We start from the raw sequence: 19,257 nt of genomic DNA, 5'->3' as shown, positions 1-19,257 counted from the left end.
TGACTAGAGCCTGAGGTGGCTAGTGCCCTTTGGATTCTTAATTATCTCATTACCTTTAGATTCTTAGTTATCGCATTACCAAATATATGGTGAACTAGTTGCTTCCATCACAACTAGTACACAAATTGAGTAATCCAAAGGTGATCTAATTAGGGGTGAACAAATAGTCGGTTCAGATAAATTCGATTAATTAACCAAATTAATCGAAATTTTCGGTTAATGAGAACTATTAACCGAACCGACAGAATAGAGGCACCTCACCAAACCGAACCCAACCAAATTACCTTTTCGAATAATTCGATTAACCGAATTAATTTGAAAGTAATTAATAAAAACATAATATAATTATAGATTTTTTACCAAATACTAATTAACATATTAATAAATTAACATATACTGATTAACATATTAACAAATTAACATATACTAATTAACATATTAACAAATTAGCATATACTAATTAACATTTTAACAAATTAATATATGTTAATTTATATTTAAACTTTAATTAATTATTAAATTGATTATTTCGTTCAACCAAATTAACATTTCTCTTAACCGAACCGATTAATCGAACTTTGTAAAATCATAACTGAACTGACTGATCCTATGTTCTTAACTGAACCGAATCGACCAATTTCGGTAGGTTAATTCGATTAATTCAGGTTTTCCCGAATTATACTCACCCCTAGATCTAATATGCAATCAAATTGTAATCCTCTTTTAGTCCCTCATTTGGCCTTAAGAATGTTATTATATGTACGAATTTGATACTTCGGTAGTCTTACCAAAAATGATCTATAATTTAGTGATTCATGACCAACTTAAAAAACCTACTTATTTGCTCAAAAGTATAGTACACTTGTTATTAATTTTTATTTTTCAATTGACATGTATTAATTATATATATTATTAACTAAAGGACCAAAAGTATTTTTCAATTTGCATATTTTTGCCAAATATAATCTTAGTCGGGAGTATGATAAGTCGATTTATAATTTTTTAACACCAGCTTTAAATCTAACACTTGTTTTAGTTTCTGTTTGTGGTGACATAAGTCCCTCCTTACAACTAATGAATTAACAATTCTTACATTCAACATGATTAATGAAACCTTTTGTAAGAACCTTTCACAAATAGTTCGTCATATATATGTCTAGTTTCTAGGTTTAGGTACATTTAGAATAAGATTCTAAATGACGTGCAGTTTTTAATTTTAAAGTTTATTAAAAAAACTATTCTATAGATTTAACAATAATCCTTATCTTTTAACTTATAAAACCCCTAAATAGTTATTTTTTTTCTTAAACAATAAAAAAACAAGAAAAGTTAAAAGAAATAGAGTGAGGTATAATTGTAAAACTAAGTCTTTCATATTAATTCGTCACAACTACTAGCTAGAAGATCAAATTCCAATTTATATACCCTACCATTCCCACCCACCCCCCCCCCCCCCAAAAATTTTATGCAATTGTTATCAAGAATTGATTGCAATACTTCGCACAATAGCTTATATGTGACTTAAAATTTATATTTAAATTTCTTATTAACATAAAAGTGATCGATAGTGATGGTAGGCAATGGACCTACCATGCGCATTGCATTTGCAACTTAAAAATTCACATCTTAAAGTTGTTATTGACATCAAAGTGGTTGGTGGTAGTGTGCAACCAAGCACCTGTTGCGGATCTTCTACAGTTGAGATGAATATATTATCTGCAGCGAGACATTTACACCTGTAAACTATCACCACAAAAGCACACATCACACTTCCCATTCCCATTAGAGCCGCCATAAGAATTGACAAGGGAACAATATGTGTGTGTGTGTATGTGTGTGTGAGAGAGAGAGAGAGAGAGAGAGAGAGAGAGAGAGAGAGAGAGAGAGAGAGAGAGAGAGAGAGAGAGAGAGAGAGAGAGAGAGAGAGAGAGAGCCTGTGACTAGTTATTAGTAGAAGAGTTATACTTTATTTATTGTTTTTGGCATTCTGATGGTGCTTGGCTACACTCAATGATGGACCCACCCTCCAAAAATTTTGGTCAAACTCAAGGATTGATTCCACCTTCAAACATTGGATTTAACCTAAGTCTAAATGGTTGAGGTGATGCTAAGATGATGAAACAAAATGTGTTATGCATTTCTGTTATTAAAATTGCTGACTTTTGAGTTATATTCCTGTCTTGATAATGACAAATGATAGTATCTCATTTGTGCATTAAGTGTATGAAGAGACTTATCTTTCAGAAAGCACAAGTGACAAATACAAAAAAGAAGACATGAAGCAACTACATGCACATATCAATTGGCGTATTCCATGAGAATTTAGAAGAGTAAAAGCTTGAAGAGCTTGTATTTTTAGTTGTAATTGTACTTAGGTTTCATATGTGCATGCATTTCATTTGAATTTAAATTGAAACTCAATATTGACCATAGATTAACCTTAGGAACTCCAAGTTTCATGAAAAAACTTTTTGCTCAAAATGTTAAACTTACACAAAAGGTTTTGAAATGTTGTTAACCTTAAAAGAAGGCAAAAACTCATTTTTACAAAGGGTTCAGTCGACTAGCTGTTAAAGCCCAGTCGACCGGATAGTTCATTTGGCCAAAAATACATTTCTATAAAGGGTCCATTTGACTAGACTCTCAAACTCAGTCGACCGACCAGAACATCAAGCAAGAACTAAATTTTTGCAAATGCCCAGTCGACTAGACTCATAAGCCTAGTCGACGGGACTTCACACGTTGATGATCCAGCAGACCGGATCAGTAGGCTAGTCGACCAAACTGCACGAAATGAAAAATCGCCTTAGGCTAGTCATCCGGATCTCGAGTCTAGGCAATTTTGAGCTCCCAAAGGTCAAATTTGTTGAAATAAATTAATATCTTTTTCCTCAATGGCCATATAACGGCTATAATTTGGTTTTGCCTATAAATACCAAGCTATTTCACTTGGAGAAGGTTAGAAAAATATTTGCAAAGTTTATTTGAATATTATTTGATTCTTACTTGTATTTTTATAGCTTTTTGGAAAATCAAATTCAATTTCTCCTCTACTCTTCTTTTGAAAATTCTTTTTGGAGAAAAATATTTTTTAAGGGTTTAATGGAAGGCTTAAGCTTATATTCATATTCATATATATAGCTTGAAAGCCTCTTTATTCTTTTGAAGATCTAAGTTCAAATTTATCCTACTCCTTCATCTTGAAAACCTTTTTGGAGAAAATCATTTAAGTCATTCTTGGGATTCTTAAGCTTATATTAACTCATATATATATTCTAAAAGAGGGTGGCACCTCCATTTATTTATTAATTTACCCTCACTTTTGACAGAGGAACACCGTGGTTACAAGTTAAAACAAACAAACCAAATTAGGACAAACAAAATTAAACATAACTAACAAAGGAAGTAAAAACAAACAAACAATCAAAATCAAAACGAAATACACCAAACGAAACTCTAGAGTTGAACTAACGACGAACTGAAATGAGACCCCACCTATCCATTTGAAGGATACCTTTCAGATAACGTGGTAGAAGGTGTTATCCTTTGTAGATTACATTGTTTCCCATTTCTCCTTCTTTAGCAAGAAAATCAGCCGCACTATTGCGTACCCTATATTGATGCATCACCATGACATTCACTCCTTCTAACTCTGCCACGAGCTCCTCCCAAAATTTCCAAAGATACCACGAAGTACATCTACCTTTCCAAAGTCAATCAACTACAATTCGCGAGTCACTTTCAATAATCACATTAACATAATGCAAACGTTTACACAAACGAATTCCTTCCTTGATTGCTTTTAATTCTACACTATTATTCGTACCATTACCAAAATAACTTTAAAAATCCGCTTTTACCATGCCATGGCCATCCCGAATAATTCCTCCACCTCCTGAAGTACCCGGATTGCCCCTACAACTCCCATCACAATTATGTTTTATTCACCCTACTAGAGGTTTAACTCATGAAATAACTTTTGCAGGTTTATCGTAAACTCTCTGATGCTTAATTTGAAACTCATTCAAAATTTTAATATCCGACTTCTTCAATTTTTTAGAAGAATTAGTGTTGTCAGCAATAAAACTAACCTAGAATTGAACACTTCTCCACATCTGATCTGCACTTTGATAAACTCCTTCCATTCTCGCTTTACATCTTCGATTCCAGAGGCACCATGTAATCAAACATGGAATCAGGCCAATTAAAATACCTTTAATAGACAATTTTTGAGCATAGTGGAACCAATTTGCCATTTTGTTTTTCCAAGAAAGAGATCGTTGGAAAGGAATCCTCAATGCCAAACTAACCCGACGCCAAACCTCTGAAGCCACCTCACCCAAAGAAAGAATATGATCAATGTTTTCCTGGTTTCTCTGAACGTAACAATCACAAGCCAAAGCCATCGATATTCCTTTGGTCTGAATTCTATCATCTACAACTAAGCATCTAAACCAGGCTCTCCATAAACACATTGAGATTCTTCTGGGTAATAACGAATGCCAAAACCAGTCATTCCACAAAAAATTATCACTTCTACTTCTCACTGCCTCCCAAGCCGTTTTTGTAGAAAAATTACCGTCCAGGGCAAGCTTTGAGACAAAAATATCCTGCCCACTTTTACCCACCGGCACCTGATGCAAAATTTCCCTTGTTTTATCAGCACCAACCAATTCCCGTACTAAATCAGAGTTCCAATTATTATTTAGCCAGCAATCCTTAATACACAGTTTCTTGTTCAAAATATCCTCAGTGCTCACAGATAACGGGCCTGATGACAGCTACCTGTCGAACCAAAAAGAAGAGTTCCCACCTCTCACTAAAATTTTAACATTATCCATAACTTCTGGAATGGTGGCCATAATAGATTTCCAAAACCGAGAGTCATTTGTTATCCTCTTCCTTATTAGTAAATGATCATTTATGCAATATTTAGCTCTGAAAAAACCTGCCCACAAATTATTAGAAGTGAGCAATCTGAAGGCAAATTTCATGAGAAGAGATTTTTGAACTTCCTTAAGATCTCTTAAGCCCAAACCCCCTTCCGAAGTAGGTTTACAAATTTTTCCCCAAGAGCGCCAATGAATCTTCCTTTTATCTTTCACCTCTCCCCATAAAAATTAGAAAGAAGAGAGTTAATGCGAGAATATGTGACCTGCGAAACCTTAATAACAGACATCAAATGAATAGGCATGCTAGACAACACATGTCTTAATAAAATCAATCTTCCACCTTGTGAGAGAAACTTAGATTTCCACCCTACAATTTTATTTCTAATCTTCTCCATAAGAGGCTCTAATGTCCTGGAAGACAATTTTCCAGACATCAAAGGCGCACCCAAATATGTAACAAGGAATTTACCTTCCATGAAACCCGTGATTCTTAATAAACTACGCTTTCGAGCAGGAGTGATGTATTTTGAAAGGAATACCGCTGACTTAGTCTTACTGATTTTTTGACCCGACCACTTCTCATACCTTTCCAAAGCGTAAACTAAATTTCTAATACACCTCTTCCCACCATTCACAAAAATAAGAATATCATCTGCATATAACAAATGCGAAACCAATGGGGTCCCAATCGGATGATTAAATTTACCAATTTGATCAGTCTCATAGTTTTTCCTAAGCAACCTTGTCAAAACCTCCTCTATTATGATGAATAAATAAGGAGATAGTGGATCTCCTTGCCGCAAGCCTCTTGTGGATTGAAAAAACCCTTTAAAAGTTCCGTTAATCAAAACAGAAAACCATGGAGACTCCACACAATTTTTTATTAGCTTGTAAAACCTCTTAGAGAAACCAAAAGCCTTAAGAACCTCTATAAGAAAATTCCATTTCACTCTGTCATAAGCCTTAGCTATATCGAGTTTTATTATCACATTGCCGCTAGCTATTTTTTTGTGCAAAGACTAAGCCATTTCTTGAGCCAGTGTAATATTTTCAAAAATACTTCGCCCAGGAATAAAAGCGCCTTGTTCATGTGAGACCAACTTATTAACAACCTCGGTTAGTCTAAAAACAATAATCTTGGAAAAAATTTTATAAGCCACAAAGCATAAACTAATAGGCCGGAATTTATCAAAGTTAGAAGGGTTATCCACCTTCGAAATTAAAACAATAAATGAAGAGGAAAAACATTTGGAAAGAGTAGTGGCCTGAAAAAAATCCATTGCCGCATCCAAGAGATCTTGTTTTTCAATGTCCCAGCAAGATTTATAAAATTCATATCCAAATCCATTCGGTCCCGGACTACTTTCTTTGGGAATAGAGAACATCACTCTTTTAACTTCTTCTTCTGTCGATTCGACGCAGAGTAAATTATTATCAACATCTGAAATTTTCCATTGAATTAACTCTGAGAGATCGCATGGTTCAACCGCTAAAGACTCTAAAAGAAAATTCTGGAAAAAAACAGTTGCCTCATTATAAATTGCTTCTGCACCCTCCAGTATCCTCCCATCATTCAGAACCATATGGTCCATACGAATCTTATTCCACTTTTGATTGATAACTGAATGAAAGAATTTAGAGTTTTGATTCCCCTCAGTCAACCATTTTTTTTCCGCAATTTGTCCTAGGCGAGATGCTTCCCTCTTCTCCCACACCTGAATCTCCACCTTAGTAGTCAAGTAATCAGCTTCAACGTTCTCAGAAAAACCTGCTGGTAGTTGATTTTGTAGATATTCCATCCTTTCCTCAAGAGCTTTTAAATTTTCTTCCACTCTCCCAAAGAAATTTTTATTCCATGCACGTAATGCAACTTTAGTTCTCTTAAGACAAATAGCAAGTTTCAGAAGACTCGAGGCCGAGTCATTCCTAATCCAGACATCTTTAACGTATGACAAAAACATATCATGTGAGCTCCACATATTCAAGAACCGAAATAGGTAGGGTCTTACCGGGAGAAAGACGTATTTGTATACACCACCATAGGGCTATGATCTGATGATTTCCAACTCAGATATTTGAATTAAGTCAAACCATATAGGTTGGAAAAACCATTATTAATAAGAACACGATCAAGTTTAGCCCAACTACGAGCCACCCCTTCATGGCCATTGCACCACAACATTCGTGAGCTTGTGTTTGATAAATCAAAGAGACCACAATGATGTAAGCAGTCATTAAACTCCATCATAGGTAACAGTGGTCTTGGATTTCCACCAATTCTTTTAGTATCCATTCGAATCACATTAAAATCACCCATGACCAACCAAGGAAAATCTGATTGACACTTTTCCAGTTGCCGCCATAATTCTCTTCTTTCAACATAAGAACATTTGGCATAGACAAAAATCACCAAAATTCTTTGTCCATCCTTAAAAAACCACCCAGAAATCTTCTGTGTCGTGATTGAAATCACCTCAAAGGCATTTATATCCTTCCAAAATAGCCAAAATTTACCGCCCTGATTTTCGTTAGATATAAAATGGTGGTAATTCAAAAAATTACCCAGCATTACCATCCACTCAGCTGCGAACGGTTTTGAAATAGCACACAACCCAACATTAAACTTTTTAATTAGCTTCTTTAACCTGCCTTTAGACCTTCCCAACCCCCTAATATTCCAGAAAAGAATTGTATCCGTCATAAATTTAATTTATGCGGTCAGATAAGAACCCTCTAAGATTTCCTCATTGAATTTTTTACGAAAATCCATCCCTGCCCTGTATCAGACTAATACATTTTTTCTTTACCCTTTAAAACTGATATTTCACCTTCCTCCCTCTCAAACGAATAACCCGGAGCCAATTCCTCCTTTTGTAAACCTTGGTCCCGACCTTCAGTCAGTTTAGAACTATCCACGTGATCCACTTGCTCTTGAGATAGAGTTTCACCATTTAAAACTCGAGGATCATCATCACATCTGACTTCTTCACACTCCTCTTCATTCCTCCCCATTGAATCTTCATTCCCATTATTTTCTAATGCTTTCTGCGGTATATCAGAGTTTTTCCTTGCATGATCCCTTTTTTCTTGAACTACATGAGTTTTCGCTATTTTAGGGCCCCTATCATTAATCTACTTCGCCATATGCACATTATTGGGTCGTGCTTCTCGCACTACCTTCTTTCCCCCTTTATCCACGTCGGCATTGGTTTTCGTTACACCGTCATTAGTCTTTGGTTTCCATATCATCTTTTCTTTATATTTTTCCTCCTCCCTTCGCTTCTCTCCCACCCTGCAAACAATCGAGGTATGTCCTTGCCTGTAACATTTAGAGCAGAAAAAACCCATCTTTTCATATTTGGCCTCTTGCCAAATACATTGTTTCGAAGATAAAGCAAGAGGAAATCCCTTTACCGGCTTCATTGTTAGGTCAACTTCCACGCAAATACATGCTCCCAATGCTTTCGTACGATTAATTGTTGCATTATCAGTTACAAGATAACGACCAAAACGAGTCGGTATTATTTGGAAAAAATCCATTCGGTAAAGATGCATTGGTAAACCCGATAAGAAAATCCATTGAGGAGCCAATGAGAATTCTTTTTTGGTATCAAAATCCTTCGCCCACTTGAATATTCGAAAAGAATTGCCTTCTATAGTTCTTACCTTCCCTTGCCCAACCATGAAAAAAGTCACGTTCATTTTTCATGTGAATTAACATGTGATAATCATCCATAACACTAATCATTGGAATTTCCACCAAACCCCACTTTTTCACAATCAAAAGCCGAATTTTATCAATAGATGACCGATTCCTCAAAAATTTCATTACTAGTGCAAAACAAAATTCTTCCTCATCCTTAACCATCTCTGTTTCTGAGAAAATAAATCCCAATTCCCCATTGATATTAATGGGCAATCTCATGGGAATTTTGAACGTAGGCATCTCTACTTTTTTACTCACAATTTGAGCATATGACTGCACCCCAGGACTAGCCTGGACGGCATTCCCCGCCGACGGTGCGGCCATCGGTGGGGGGAAGACACTGATTACAATATATTGAGATTAAAGCCAAACTTTTCTAAATGGAAAAGAGACTGACTTGCATTGTTTGGTGACTCCCTGAGTAGTGACGGCTTGTAGTTTCCGCGATCTGTCCTCGACGGTGATGTCTCACAGTTTTTGGCACAAATCGTTGTTTTGTGCTACCCCTCGTGTGTCTCCTCAGAAAACAACAAATATTGAGTCTTGGCGTTCGTTTCGTAGGGAAAAGCGGTGACGGCCACGAGAGGAAAAAACGCAGCGGCGGCGCACGATAGAGTCAAGTCCACATCCAATTTTATCCTCTGAATATGGATGATACGCAAGAAGCTTCTCTACCACAGCATTCTCGTCTTCAGCTCTTAGGCGTTCCCCAGTCCAATACCTCTTGGAGTGAAGAAACTCCTTTACAAGTAAAGTGATAGGCTTGATATCTAGAAGGATCTCAACTTCCCTATCTTTCCACTTGCGGAAATCAGGATGGTTCCACCTAGGGTACTGAGGCGGGCCCCTGCTGCTCAGGGCATCCGTACTCTGCTTCGCAGAGGATCCATTCTCATCTAGCTTAGATGGCTCGGAGGCGGTGCAGAGCAGTTGGAACGGTGGCATGAAGAGACCGGCTGCCAATCCATAGTGCGGCAATTGGAGACGAAGGAGGAGCGGAACGCCTCTAAGAAGCAGTGGGGGCTAAGACCCCACTTCGCCAGAATAGATGGTGCGGTGGCTGTGGATTTTTGGTCTAGCCACTGTTAGTCTGCCAAACATGTCGTGTGCTGGTAGATGGAGACCGGCGCAGCAAAAGGGGAGCTCCGCGATGGCTATTCGCAAACAACGATTGCAGTCGGTTCACGGCAAGTCTGACGTACACTGTTAACTAACTCATATATATTGCTTGAAAGACTTCTCATTCTTGTGATATTTTCAAATATCAAGTTTCTCCTATTTTCATTTTGAAAATTCTTTTGGAGAAAAACTTGTGAGTTGTACAAAAGAGTCTTGAGCATATATTAACTCATATATACTTGCTTGAAAGGCTTTTTGATTTTTCAAAGCTCAATCTCAACAAAATTATTTTCTATACTCTCACATTTATTACAAAACATTTTTGAGAGAAAATCCTTAGCTCTACTAAGCTTCATTTTCAAAATCATTTAAGAGTGCATATAGCTTTTCATTGTACAAATCAGCATTTGAAGAAGCATTTCTTTGTACAAAAAATTGTTTTTAAATCAGCTCTTCGCGGTTCGGGTTGTCAACCGTGCCAAGTGAGGGTACATCACTTGGAGAGATAGCTCCACCTAGAAGGAGCAGACTGAGTGAGGAGATATCATTTAGAGAGATGGCTCCGTCAATAAGGAGTGGACCAGGCAGGGAGTATCGCTTGGAGAGGGGGGCTGCACTCTATTGAAGGAGTGTGTAAAAGGTAGCTCCACCTTGTTTGAAGGAGTGGATGGTGGAATCCTCAAGCGGGTTGTATTAAGGCAAGGATGTAGGCAGGGATAGCCGAACCTCATTAAAATTTCTTGTGTCATTTTCTTTTTTCCTTATCTCATTTAATTTTTCGCATGTGTATGATTGTTTACATTTATTGTGGTTATTGTTTTACATACACGCATTAATTTTGATTGGGATATTATCGGTGAATCGACAATATAATTTGTAAAAGTTTTTAAATACCCAATTCACCTCCTCCCCTCTTAGACTTCCAAATGAAATCAAATTGATTTCATTGAGAACAGAAGCTCTCCCCCTTGGCCATGAAGCTCTCTCTCTCTCTCTCTCTCTCTCTCTCTCTCTCTCTCTCTCTCTCTCTCTCTCTCTCTCTCTCCATTTTTCAACCAAATTGAAAAACAAACATAATTTTCGGGTCCTAACTCTGCTCCTGAATGTTTTAATTGGAGTGGATTCGTCGTTTGGACGTTGTAGGCACCACTCTAGGGCTAAGGTAAGGAGAATAGATTATATTAGTTTTTTTTTTTCTTAAATTTGAACCGATTAATGATATATATGATTTTCCGTATGAATCAGGCATATGAAATTGACGGTTTTGATCATTATATGTATTTGGTGAAAAACCAAAGCGTGTAAGTTAATCATCTCCATTTCCTGAAATATATATATATTTAGTTAAATAAAATTTTGGAGAAGATCAGACCTAGTTATTAGAAAAAAAAAAATTGTTTTTTCAGGAAGTTTATTGTATTACAATTTAATGTTCAAATCGTATGGCATGAGTATGCTTTGTTTTTATTACATAATTGAATTTGAGGAGTTTTATGAAATTATACAGTGAGAATGTGTTTTATACTGATGTATGGAAAAAATTGTGAATGCAGTGGAAATGTGAAATAATGGTTTTATACCGAGCAGTGAAATGTGAAATGACAGTTTTATACCCAGCAGTGAAATGTGAAATGACGGTTTTATACCGAGATGTGAAATGTGAAATGAAGGTTTCATACCAGATTGTGAATGGTTGGAAATATTAATATGAGATGTATGTTAAGAAAATAAGATTAGGATGTTCTTTTTATTACTTAAATTGCATTATACGGTTTAAGAACCCTGATGACCAGTTGTAATGAGAGCACGGTACCATAGCTACAGACAAGATAAATTAGTGCAACCACACTGTACCGTGAAGTGTTGGTAATGGAAGTTGATTTTGCCTGTGAAGTGCTGTGGACCACCCTTGGAGTCGGGATTAGGCTGCGGTAGACGAATCATACTGCAGACAAGGAATTTTGGCTTAGTTTGGTGGTAGGCCAACCAAGGCTAAGTCCAGTTTTTGGACTACACAACCCGATTATGGGGGTTTATACATGATGATGATGTTGTTAGTCCAAAAGGGGGTGGTTCTTCTACGCGTATATGTGAATTTATATAACTGGTATTATTTATTGAGTTGAACTATAATGTGAAGAAAAATGTGTGTTTTCAACTATATAGGGTTGAGTTATATTTTGCAAATGTCATACTTGTCAGATAAAGTAAATTAATAATTGTGCTTAATTTCACTGAAACTCATGTTAGCCACACACTGATAATAATCTATTCTGTCTTAGTGAGAGGTATCTCACCCCATGATTATCCAACATTTTTCAGATGCCATGTGGAGTATAACAGTGATCAGAGTAGCGCAGTGAAGCATGGGTGGGATAGAAGGTCGTGTTTAGAATTATATTATTCATTTATGCTTTAATGAGTTTATATCTTTATTGTGATAATGGGATTGATATTGTTATATTGGAATAGTGTAGTATTCTGGTAATTTGCATTTAAGGCCTTCCACTGTCTGCATTAGTGATTATTATAATATGAAATATTTAGGTTATTACAAATGGTATTAGAGAAATTGAAAGAAATTTTCCTTGTCGTTACACTATGTCCCAATGAAAATCATTCAAAATGTAAAGTTCCCAAGATAGAAAGTGAAATGAATGAGCTTGATATAAATTTATTGCAAATCAATTCTATTGCTATGAACATACTTTATTGTGCTTTGGACACTAATGTTTTTAAAGAAATTATGACATGTGAAAGTGTTAAGGCTATTTGGGAGGAACTCAATACGAGGTACGGAGAAACCAAGAAAAAGAAGGCTATCACTCTGGATGCCTCAAGCTCAAATGTTCAAGAAGGAGAAAATTGGTGCTTTATAACACTAACTAATGAAGAGGTACATTCCTCACCTTCTACTTCATATATTAATGATTCATGCAATGATTCTTGTGTTAAATATTGTGATAATTCTAGTAGTGAATCATGTGATAGTTCTTGTGATGAAAGAATTAGAATAAAAAATTCTTGTTGAAAACGAAAAGGATTTGAAAATCAAGAAATTAGAAAATAAGAATGAAAAGCTAGTAAAAGAGCTGAAAGATTTAAGATGCCAAACTTCTATTAAAAAAAAAAGAAGGATCTTCACATTTTTTGAACTTAGTGATAAAATCAACAAAATGGCTAAAGAGCTTGTAAGATTACAAACAAATTGTAACGGCATAAAGGATTCAGAAGACCTCGAAAGTAAAATAGAAGACCAAGCTAAGATCATATATACATTTACTAGGGGCAAAGAAAATTTTGATAAGCTCATATGCTCACAAAAGATGACCTTAGACAAGGAGGGCATAGGATACAATGGAATTGAAAATAGGAAGAGAAAAAACCCCCACATGGGCTATTTTACAAAAGAATTCAAACACTATGCTAGTACCTCCTCCGGTGCCTATGCTCACACCACTTGCTTCTTGTGAAAAGAAAAGGCACATCAAATTTGATTGTCCAATTAAAAGAAAAGGTGTGAAACCCAAACAATTCTGGAGAGTCAAAGAACCACTGGGTTCTAACGCATCAAAGTTCAAAGTGAAATAAGTACCAAAACGAACCCCATTGATTCCACCTTAGATTTTAGGATTTGTTATAAAAGGGGGTAGTGATGACTAAAGGCTTGGGAAGTGGTTTGTGCTTAAAATGTCAAATCTTAATACATGCATTCATCATACTAAGAACATTAGAGAATCAAGGCAATATGAAAATTCAAGTGATATTTCCAATCTAATCACCTAACGTATATATCATTAAGATTGGTTAAAATATGAAAATATTGGCTATAGCATGCTAACTTTGAACTAAAAAGGAATGAGAATTGCATATGCTTAAATGGGACATTTGTCTCCACACAATGCATATCGTTCATTCAAAATATTCAAAGTAAAGGTTAAGGACATGACTAATTATAATATTTGGAACCTTTTTTTGAGACAAATAAAGCATAAATCATCAACTCTTAAAATCTCAGAAACATGCTTGGATAAATCTACTTCCAAATGGACAAAGGCATTTTTACTTGGTAAATAATTCTTAATGCTTAATTCATGCTTAAATATGAAAATCTAAAGTTAAGCATATTTTGTCCATCTCACGGAATTGAATTTTAGGGAATTAACCTAGCATTGTGCACTATTCTACCTAAATTCATGTTAGAACTTTAAATCCAATATAAAACTTTAAATCCAGCATATATAAGCACTGAATATCATCATTTCCTAACCTACTAGTGCTTATTAAAAGTTTTTCTCTATCAAAAGATCTTGTTCAAAGAAAGATTCGTTTATTTCCAAAATTCTCTATGCATAAGCAGTTAGGACATATTCACTAGCGTGAAAATATTTTGTTTTTTCTAGAATAATGTCCTCTCGTAATCACTTCTGAATACTGTTCTTAATTTATTATTGAATTATTCTTTAAAGAGTATTTATGTATACTCTCCTTATAAGCTCTCGACTTTAAATCAAATCAATTATGAGCTTTTGAATGGTGTTGAATGGCTAAGATAGGTGCACTAGGTTTCAATATAGATGAAAGTAAAAATTTCAAAAAGACCTATGAACGAACAATTAAAATTAAAAGCCATTCGAACTTGTGCCTCGCACAGAATTCAAAGCTAAATTCATGATTGTGATGCACCGATTTTCATACCATTTTTTTTCAATAAATAATAAATCAATAATACTCAAACATCAGTCACGTCAGAATCTCTGATACCGTATTGGCATAACCCGACCCAAAACGGGTACCACGTAATCAGTCAAACTTATATAAACAACTGTAACAGTGGAAGTTAATAATTACAAACCATCAAGAATACAAATACCCTGAGTAAAATACATCCATTTATATATATATATATATATATATATATATGTACAAGTCTAACACATTTCCAAAACAGCAAAACACCCTAGTGGTAACATACCACCCTAGCTTAAAATACTCACCATGTTTATCAGGGTGTAGGCTTCCCTCTATCTCGGAGCTCTATCTCCTGATCTGTCATGATTTCCTGAAATATTTAGATATTTGGGCAAGACACATCTCAGTAAGATAGAATAAATTATTTACAGTGTGTGGAAGTAAGAGTTTTTTTATTCCATAATATTCTCATTTTAGTGATAATACCATCTGAGAAAAATATACCAAATATACTCACAATCATATAGATATAAAACACGAGCTTTTATAAGTTTGAATTCCATTTTCAACTTATTCATATGCCTTATTCATATGCAACCCATATTTATCAGCGAAAGTTTCTGAGGCTAGGGGAAATCACATGCCCATACATGTAGCTCCCCTTTGCTCTGATATCATTTGTAACCTTACCCGATTAACTCGGGTACGACTACAACTGATACTTATCAGGGCATTCACCTTACTCAGTAAGCTCTTAGAAAGAGAGTTTTACTTCGCCTCATTTATTTATGTTATTAAACTCACACTCTTTCTTTACATATTTTCATATTTAAATAGCTTTGATAAGCTTTTTTTTTCTCATGTTCATATTTCAATAGCTTTCATTAGCTTTTCTTTATCATTTTCATATTTCACAATCCAGCCCATGAGTGTCCTCGGTAACCAATACATGCATGTCTGTAACTCATTGTTGACCTTAAGATATTCTCCACGCCATGCTACCGCCCATAGTCGAGGTTGTGCGACCTGAAGGCTAGATCTAAACCGCAGTTGGCCTACCCCATTAGATCAAAATAAACAATCCATATACTCGTTTGTAGTATGAATGGCCTGCCTAACCCTGGTCCGGACCCCAGGGGGCAAAACTACCCTTCTCACTGGTTCATTTGACTACCACGCCACACTTTCCATGAGATCGTGTGGTTGCACTTTTCATTCGCTAGCATTGGTACCGTGCTTTCTATCACAATCCATCCATCAGGATTTTCATTTCCACATTTCATCGTTCACATTTCATATTCACATTTCAGTATTCACATTACAGTATTCTCATTGAAATATTCACATTTCCATATTCACAATTCCAGTATTCACATTTCAACATTCATATTGCAGTATTCACATTTTCATATTCATATCTCATCTCATAATGGTATATATCCACTACAAAAAATAAGGTTATTAGTGACGGTTTTCAATTTGTCGCTATACCTGCCGTTACTAACGCTTATTAGTGACAAATTTTTCAAACGTCACTAATAAAAAACTATTAGTGACGGATTAAAACCATCACTAATAATGAAGTATTAGTGACGGAATAAAACCGTCACTAAAGACCTAGGCCTGTCACTATAAAATCTACACCAAATCGAAAAAAATCGTTACTAAAGCCATAGTATTAGTGACGGTTTCAAAATCGTCACCATTGCTCTATTATTAGTGACGGTTGTAAAACCGTCACTAATTATCCATTATTAGTGACGGTGTTAAATTCGTCATTATTGCTCCATTATTAGTGACGATTCTAAAATCGTCAAAATTACTTATTAATAGTGATGATTTCAAAATCGTAACTATTGCTCTATTATTAGTAACGATTTTGAACTCGTCACTATTTCCCTATTATTAGTGACGATTTTGAAATTGTCATTATTGCTTTATTATTAGTGACAATTTTTAAAACCATCACTATTGGTCTATTAGTAGTGACGATTTTAGAACCGTCACTATTGCTCTGCAGAACCGTCACTTAGGATTTAGTGACGGTTTTAAACCATCACTAAAGCCATAGTATTAGTGACAATTTTGAAATCGTCACTAATACTTAAATTACACAATTAATAGTAATGTTAATTTTTTTCCAATGATTAATTCCTGTAAAATTCTGTAATTAAATTACATTTACATTAAACCATAATTGCAATAAAATTCTTAAATTATTCAAAATTCTAATTCAAATTTAAATACAAATATATTATAAAAATTCAAATTCAAATACAAATATATTATACAAATTCAAATTTAAATACAAATATATTATAAAAATTCAAATTTAAATACATTTCATTTGTTCAGATAAAAAAAAAAAAGTGGGAAGTTGCATTCGAGCTGCATGACATCGTCCTAATGTTGTCACAGTTGCAAACCCTACAAATTAAGAAAGTTAAAAAAATTACTATACGGTTTTTGAAAATAAATCACTACCTACCACATATACAGGCATAAAAAATAAATCACCTCATTGTAAGAGGAAACATCATATTGTAACAACAGTATGCTAAAGAAAATAGATATAAATTTAATTAGAAATTTAAAGAAGAAAAATTATGCTAAAAAAAGATAATAATATGGCTGTAAAACATTTTCTGTACAAATTTTCATTGTTTATATGCAATATATGCAAAGTAAAAGTAAATCACCACAGGTCCATTCAAATAGTGCAAAAACAATTAAGCTAGCTGACCCCACGTCAATTTCACACCCTATAGTTTTCAGTCATTTGGATAACAACATCTGCAGTTTGTCGGCATCCAAAAGAAGCTAGCTTAATTTTTAGTGCTTTTAGAATCAGAGAACTCCCCTTAAAAAAAAAAAAAAGGAGCCACTATGGCTAATGAATTTTTCATTAACTCCCCTAACAAACAATAGGAGCTTCTAGTTTGATGCATTTTTCATTCTGCCCGCTCGTTACCATTTTTCCCTTTTATATTAAAAATGTCTCAATAGATTCATAATTTCTATTTGTGAAACACTCATCATTTTTTTTTAACAGATACTTCCTCTTGCGTAGTATCATTTGCTTTTATTTTTTTTCAAATACCTTACGATTATTTTCACTTAGCCGACAAATAGATATTAACTAAGCATAATAATGTGGAATTTTGTTTACTCTTCCTAATGTAAAGCAGCTAAAATTTCATTTTGTCCAGCTTTCTTGACAATGTGCCAGAGACCACACAATAAAGTGCCTGTTTGTGATAGCTTTAAATCAAAAATGATTTCATAGCACAAAATTAGTTTTAGGTTAGTGTTTGACAACTTGGTTGGTCAAGCACATTTATAAGGAGTTGAAAATTGAGTTGAACCTAAAATACTTTTGGAGGAAGCTGATTGAAGCTTTTACCCAAGCTGATTTTTAGATTGAGTATCACTTCCCAACCAATTTAGTGCATCTTACATTAAATACTTTCCTTCAAAAGCTACCTATATGGCTCAAAATTTTGAGCATCAGCATGCATCTAAAGTACTTAGGACCAAGCATTACAAGCCCATCCGCAACTTTGAAGCCTTGGAAAACCAACCAACAAACCAGTCACATATTTCATGGCAGGTAGAGTTGGCTTTGATATTGGGTACACAAGGAAATGTAACATTAGTGCATAAGACATAACAGTAATTTGCATGCAGCTAAGCACCAAGCCAAATCTGGTAAACTGAATGGCTGAAAGTTAAGCAGGCTTATAGAAAAAGGACAACAAAGCAAGTCCAAGTATGTGTGCATGTTGGGATTATTGGGATGGGGAGACCCACATATTGTGTTTGCCCTTCCATCTCCTTAATAATTAATGGAACTCTCCCCAAAGAGATGGGCCTTATTTATTTTATTTTAGGCAGCATCAGTACAGTTTCTGATTAATAATACTAAATAAATAAAATTTTGAACAGTTGAACTGATTAATAATTACTGTTTGTTTTGCTCTGATCCTTTAATTAAATCACTTGTTTGCCTCAAATATGTATCCTTCTTCAGCTCATTGTAAACTAGATTATTATATGTTTTAAGAAAAAATTCTAAATTGATTTTTTTAGAAATGCATAGAGGCAGTGCCTAGTAGAGGGATTTGTAAATCACATTTTTATAGTTCTATTTTTAGTTTAAATATTATGCTTTGAAAAATATACAAAGAAATAGGATTAACCAGATTCACAATTCTAAAAATAAAAATAAAAATACATTTTTGTAGAAAAAGTGGTTGTCAGATTTGGCGAGAATCTATAAGCATTTGGAAAGAACTACTATTATTGCCCTTTGTTTATAATTTTTCATTTAAATACGAACAATTGATTAAAATAAGAAAATATTAGATTCACTTACATTTCTATTCATGCCAAATAACCATATTGGATTTTTAAAATGGAATGAGTTGAATTCTATTACACTTTATTAGCAATAAGGGTGCCACACATGATCAGACCTCAAATGACAGCTCATCATCAAATATTTTTTGTTACAGCCAAAATCCACCAGAATAATTTTCAATTAAATACTGAGATATGCTACAAAATATTCCTTCTTGATGTATATAAATACCATGTCTGTATCAAATATTACATATATGAGAATGATACAATTCCTCTCAATGTTATTTTATTTTCTCTGTTTTTGTCATGGTATCAAAGCTAGTTAGGACAGTCCATCGTTCCAGGTCTCTCAGTCCAAAGCTCATAAAACTTTTCTCCCATGGCTGAAAATCCTGAACAAATTATTCCCTCACCACAAACTCTAATGTCTCTCTTTCCTCCCCCACAAACTTCACTGCTGTCAAATTAAACCATGAAAGTTATCTT

General features: G+C 34.6%; 1 protein-coding gene across 1 annotated transcript; it reads right to left on the bottom strand.

The window, feature by feature from the left end:
• Nucleotides 1-9,117: 9,117 nt before the first annotated feature.
• On the bottom strand, nucleotides 9,118-9,543 carry LOC131166756 (protein DCL homolog, chloroplastic-like). Its single transcript, XM_058125327.1, has one exon. The coding sequence runs from the start codon at nucleotides 9,541-9,543 to the stop codon at nucleotides 9,118-9,120; it is 426 nt and encodes a 141-aa protein (XP_057981310.1).
• Nucleotides 9,544-19,257: the final 9,714 nt, after the last annotated feature.

The sequence above is a fragment of the Malania oleifera genome, chromosome 10 (assembly GCF_029873635.1).
Source record: "Malania oleifera isolate guangnan ecotype guangnan chromosome 10, ASM2987363v1, whole genome shotgun sequence".
Classification (NCBI taxonomy): Eukaryota; Viridiplantae; Streptophyta; class Magnoliopsida; order Santalales; family Ximeniaceae; genus Malania; species Malania oleifera.
Note: the sequence above shows the minus strand (reverse complement) of the source record. Positions and strands in the feature narration are given on the sequence as shown.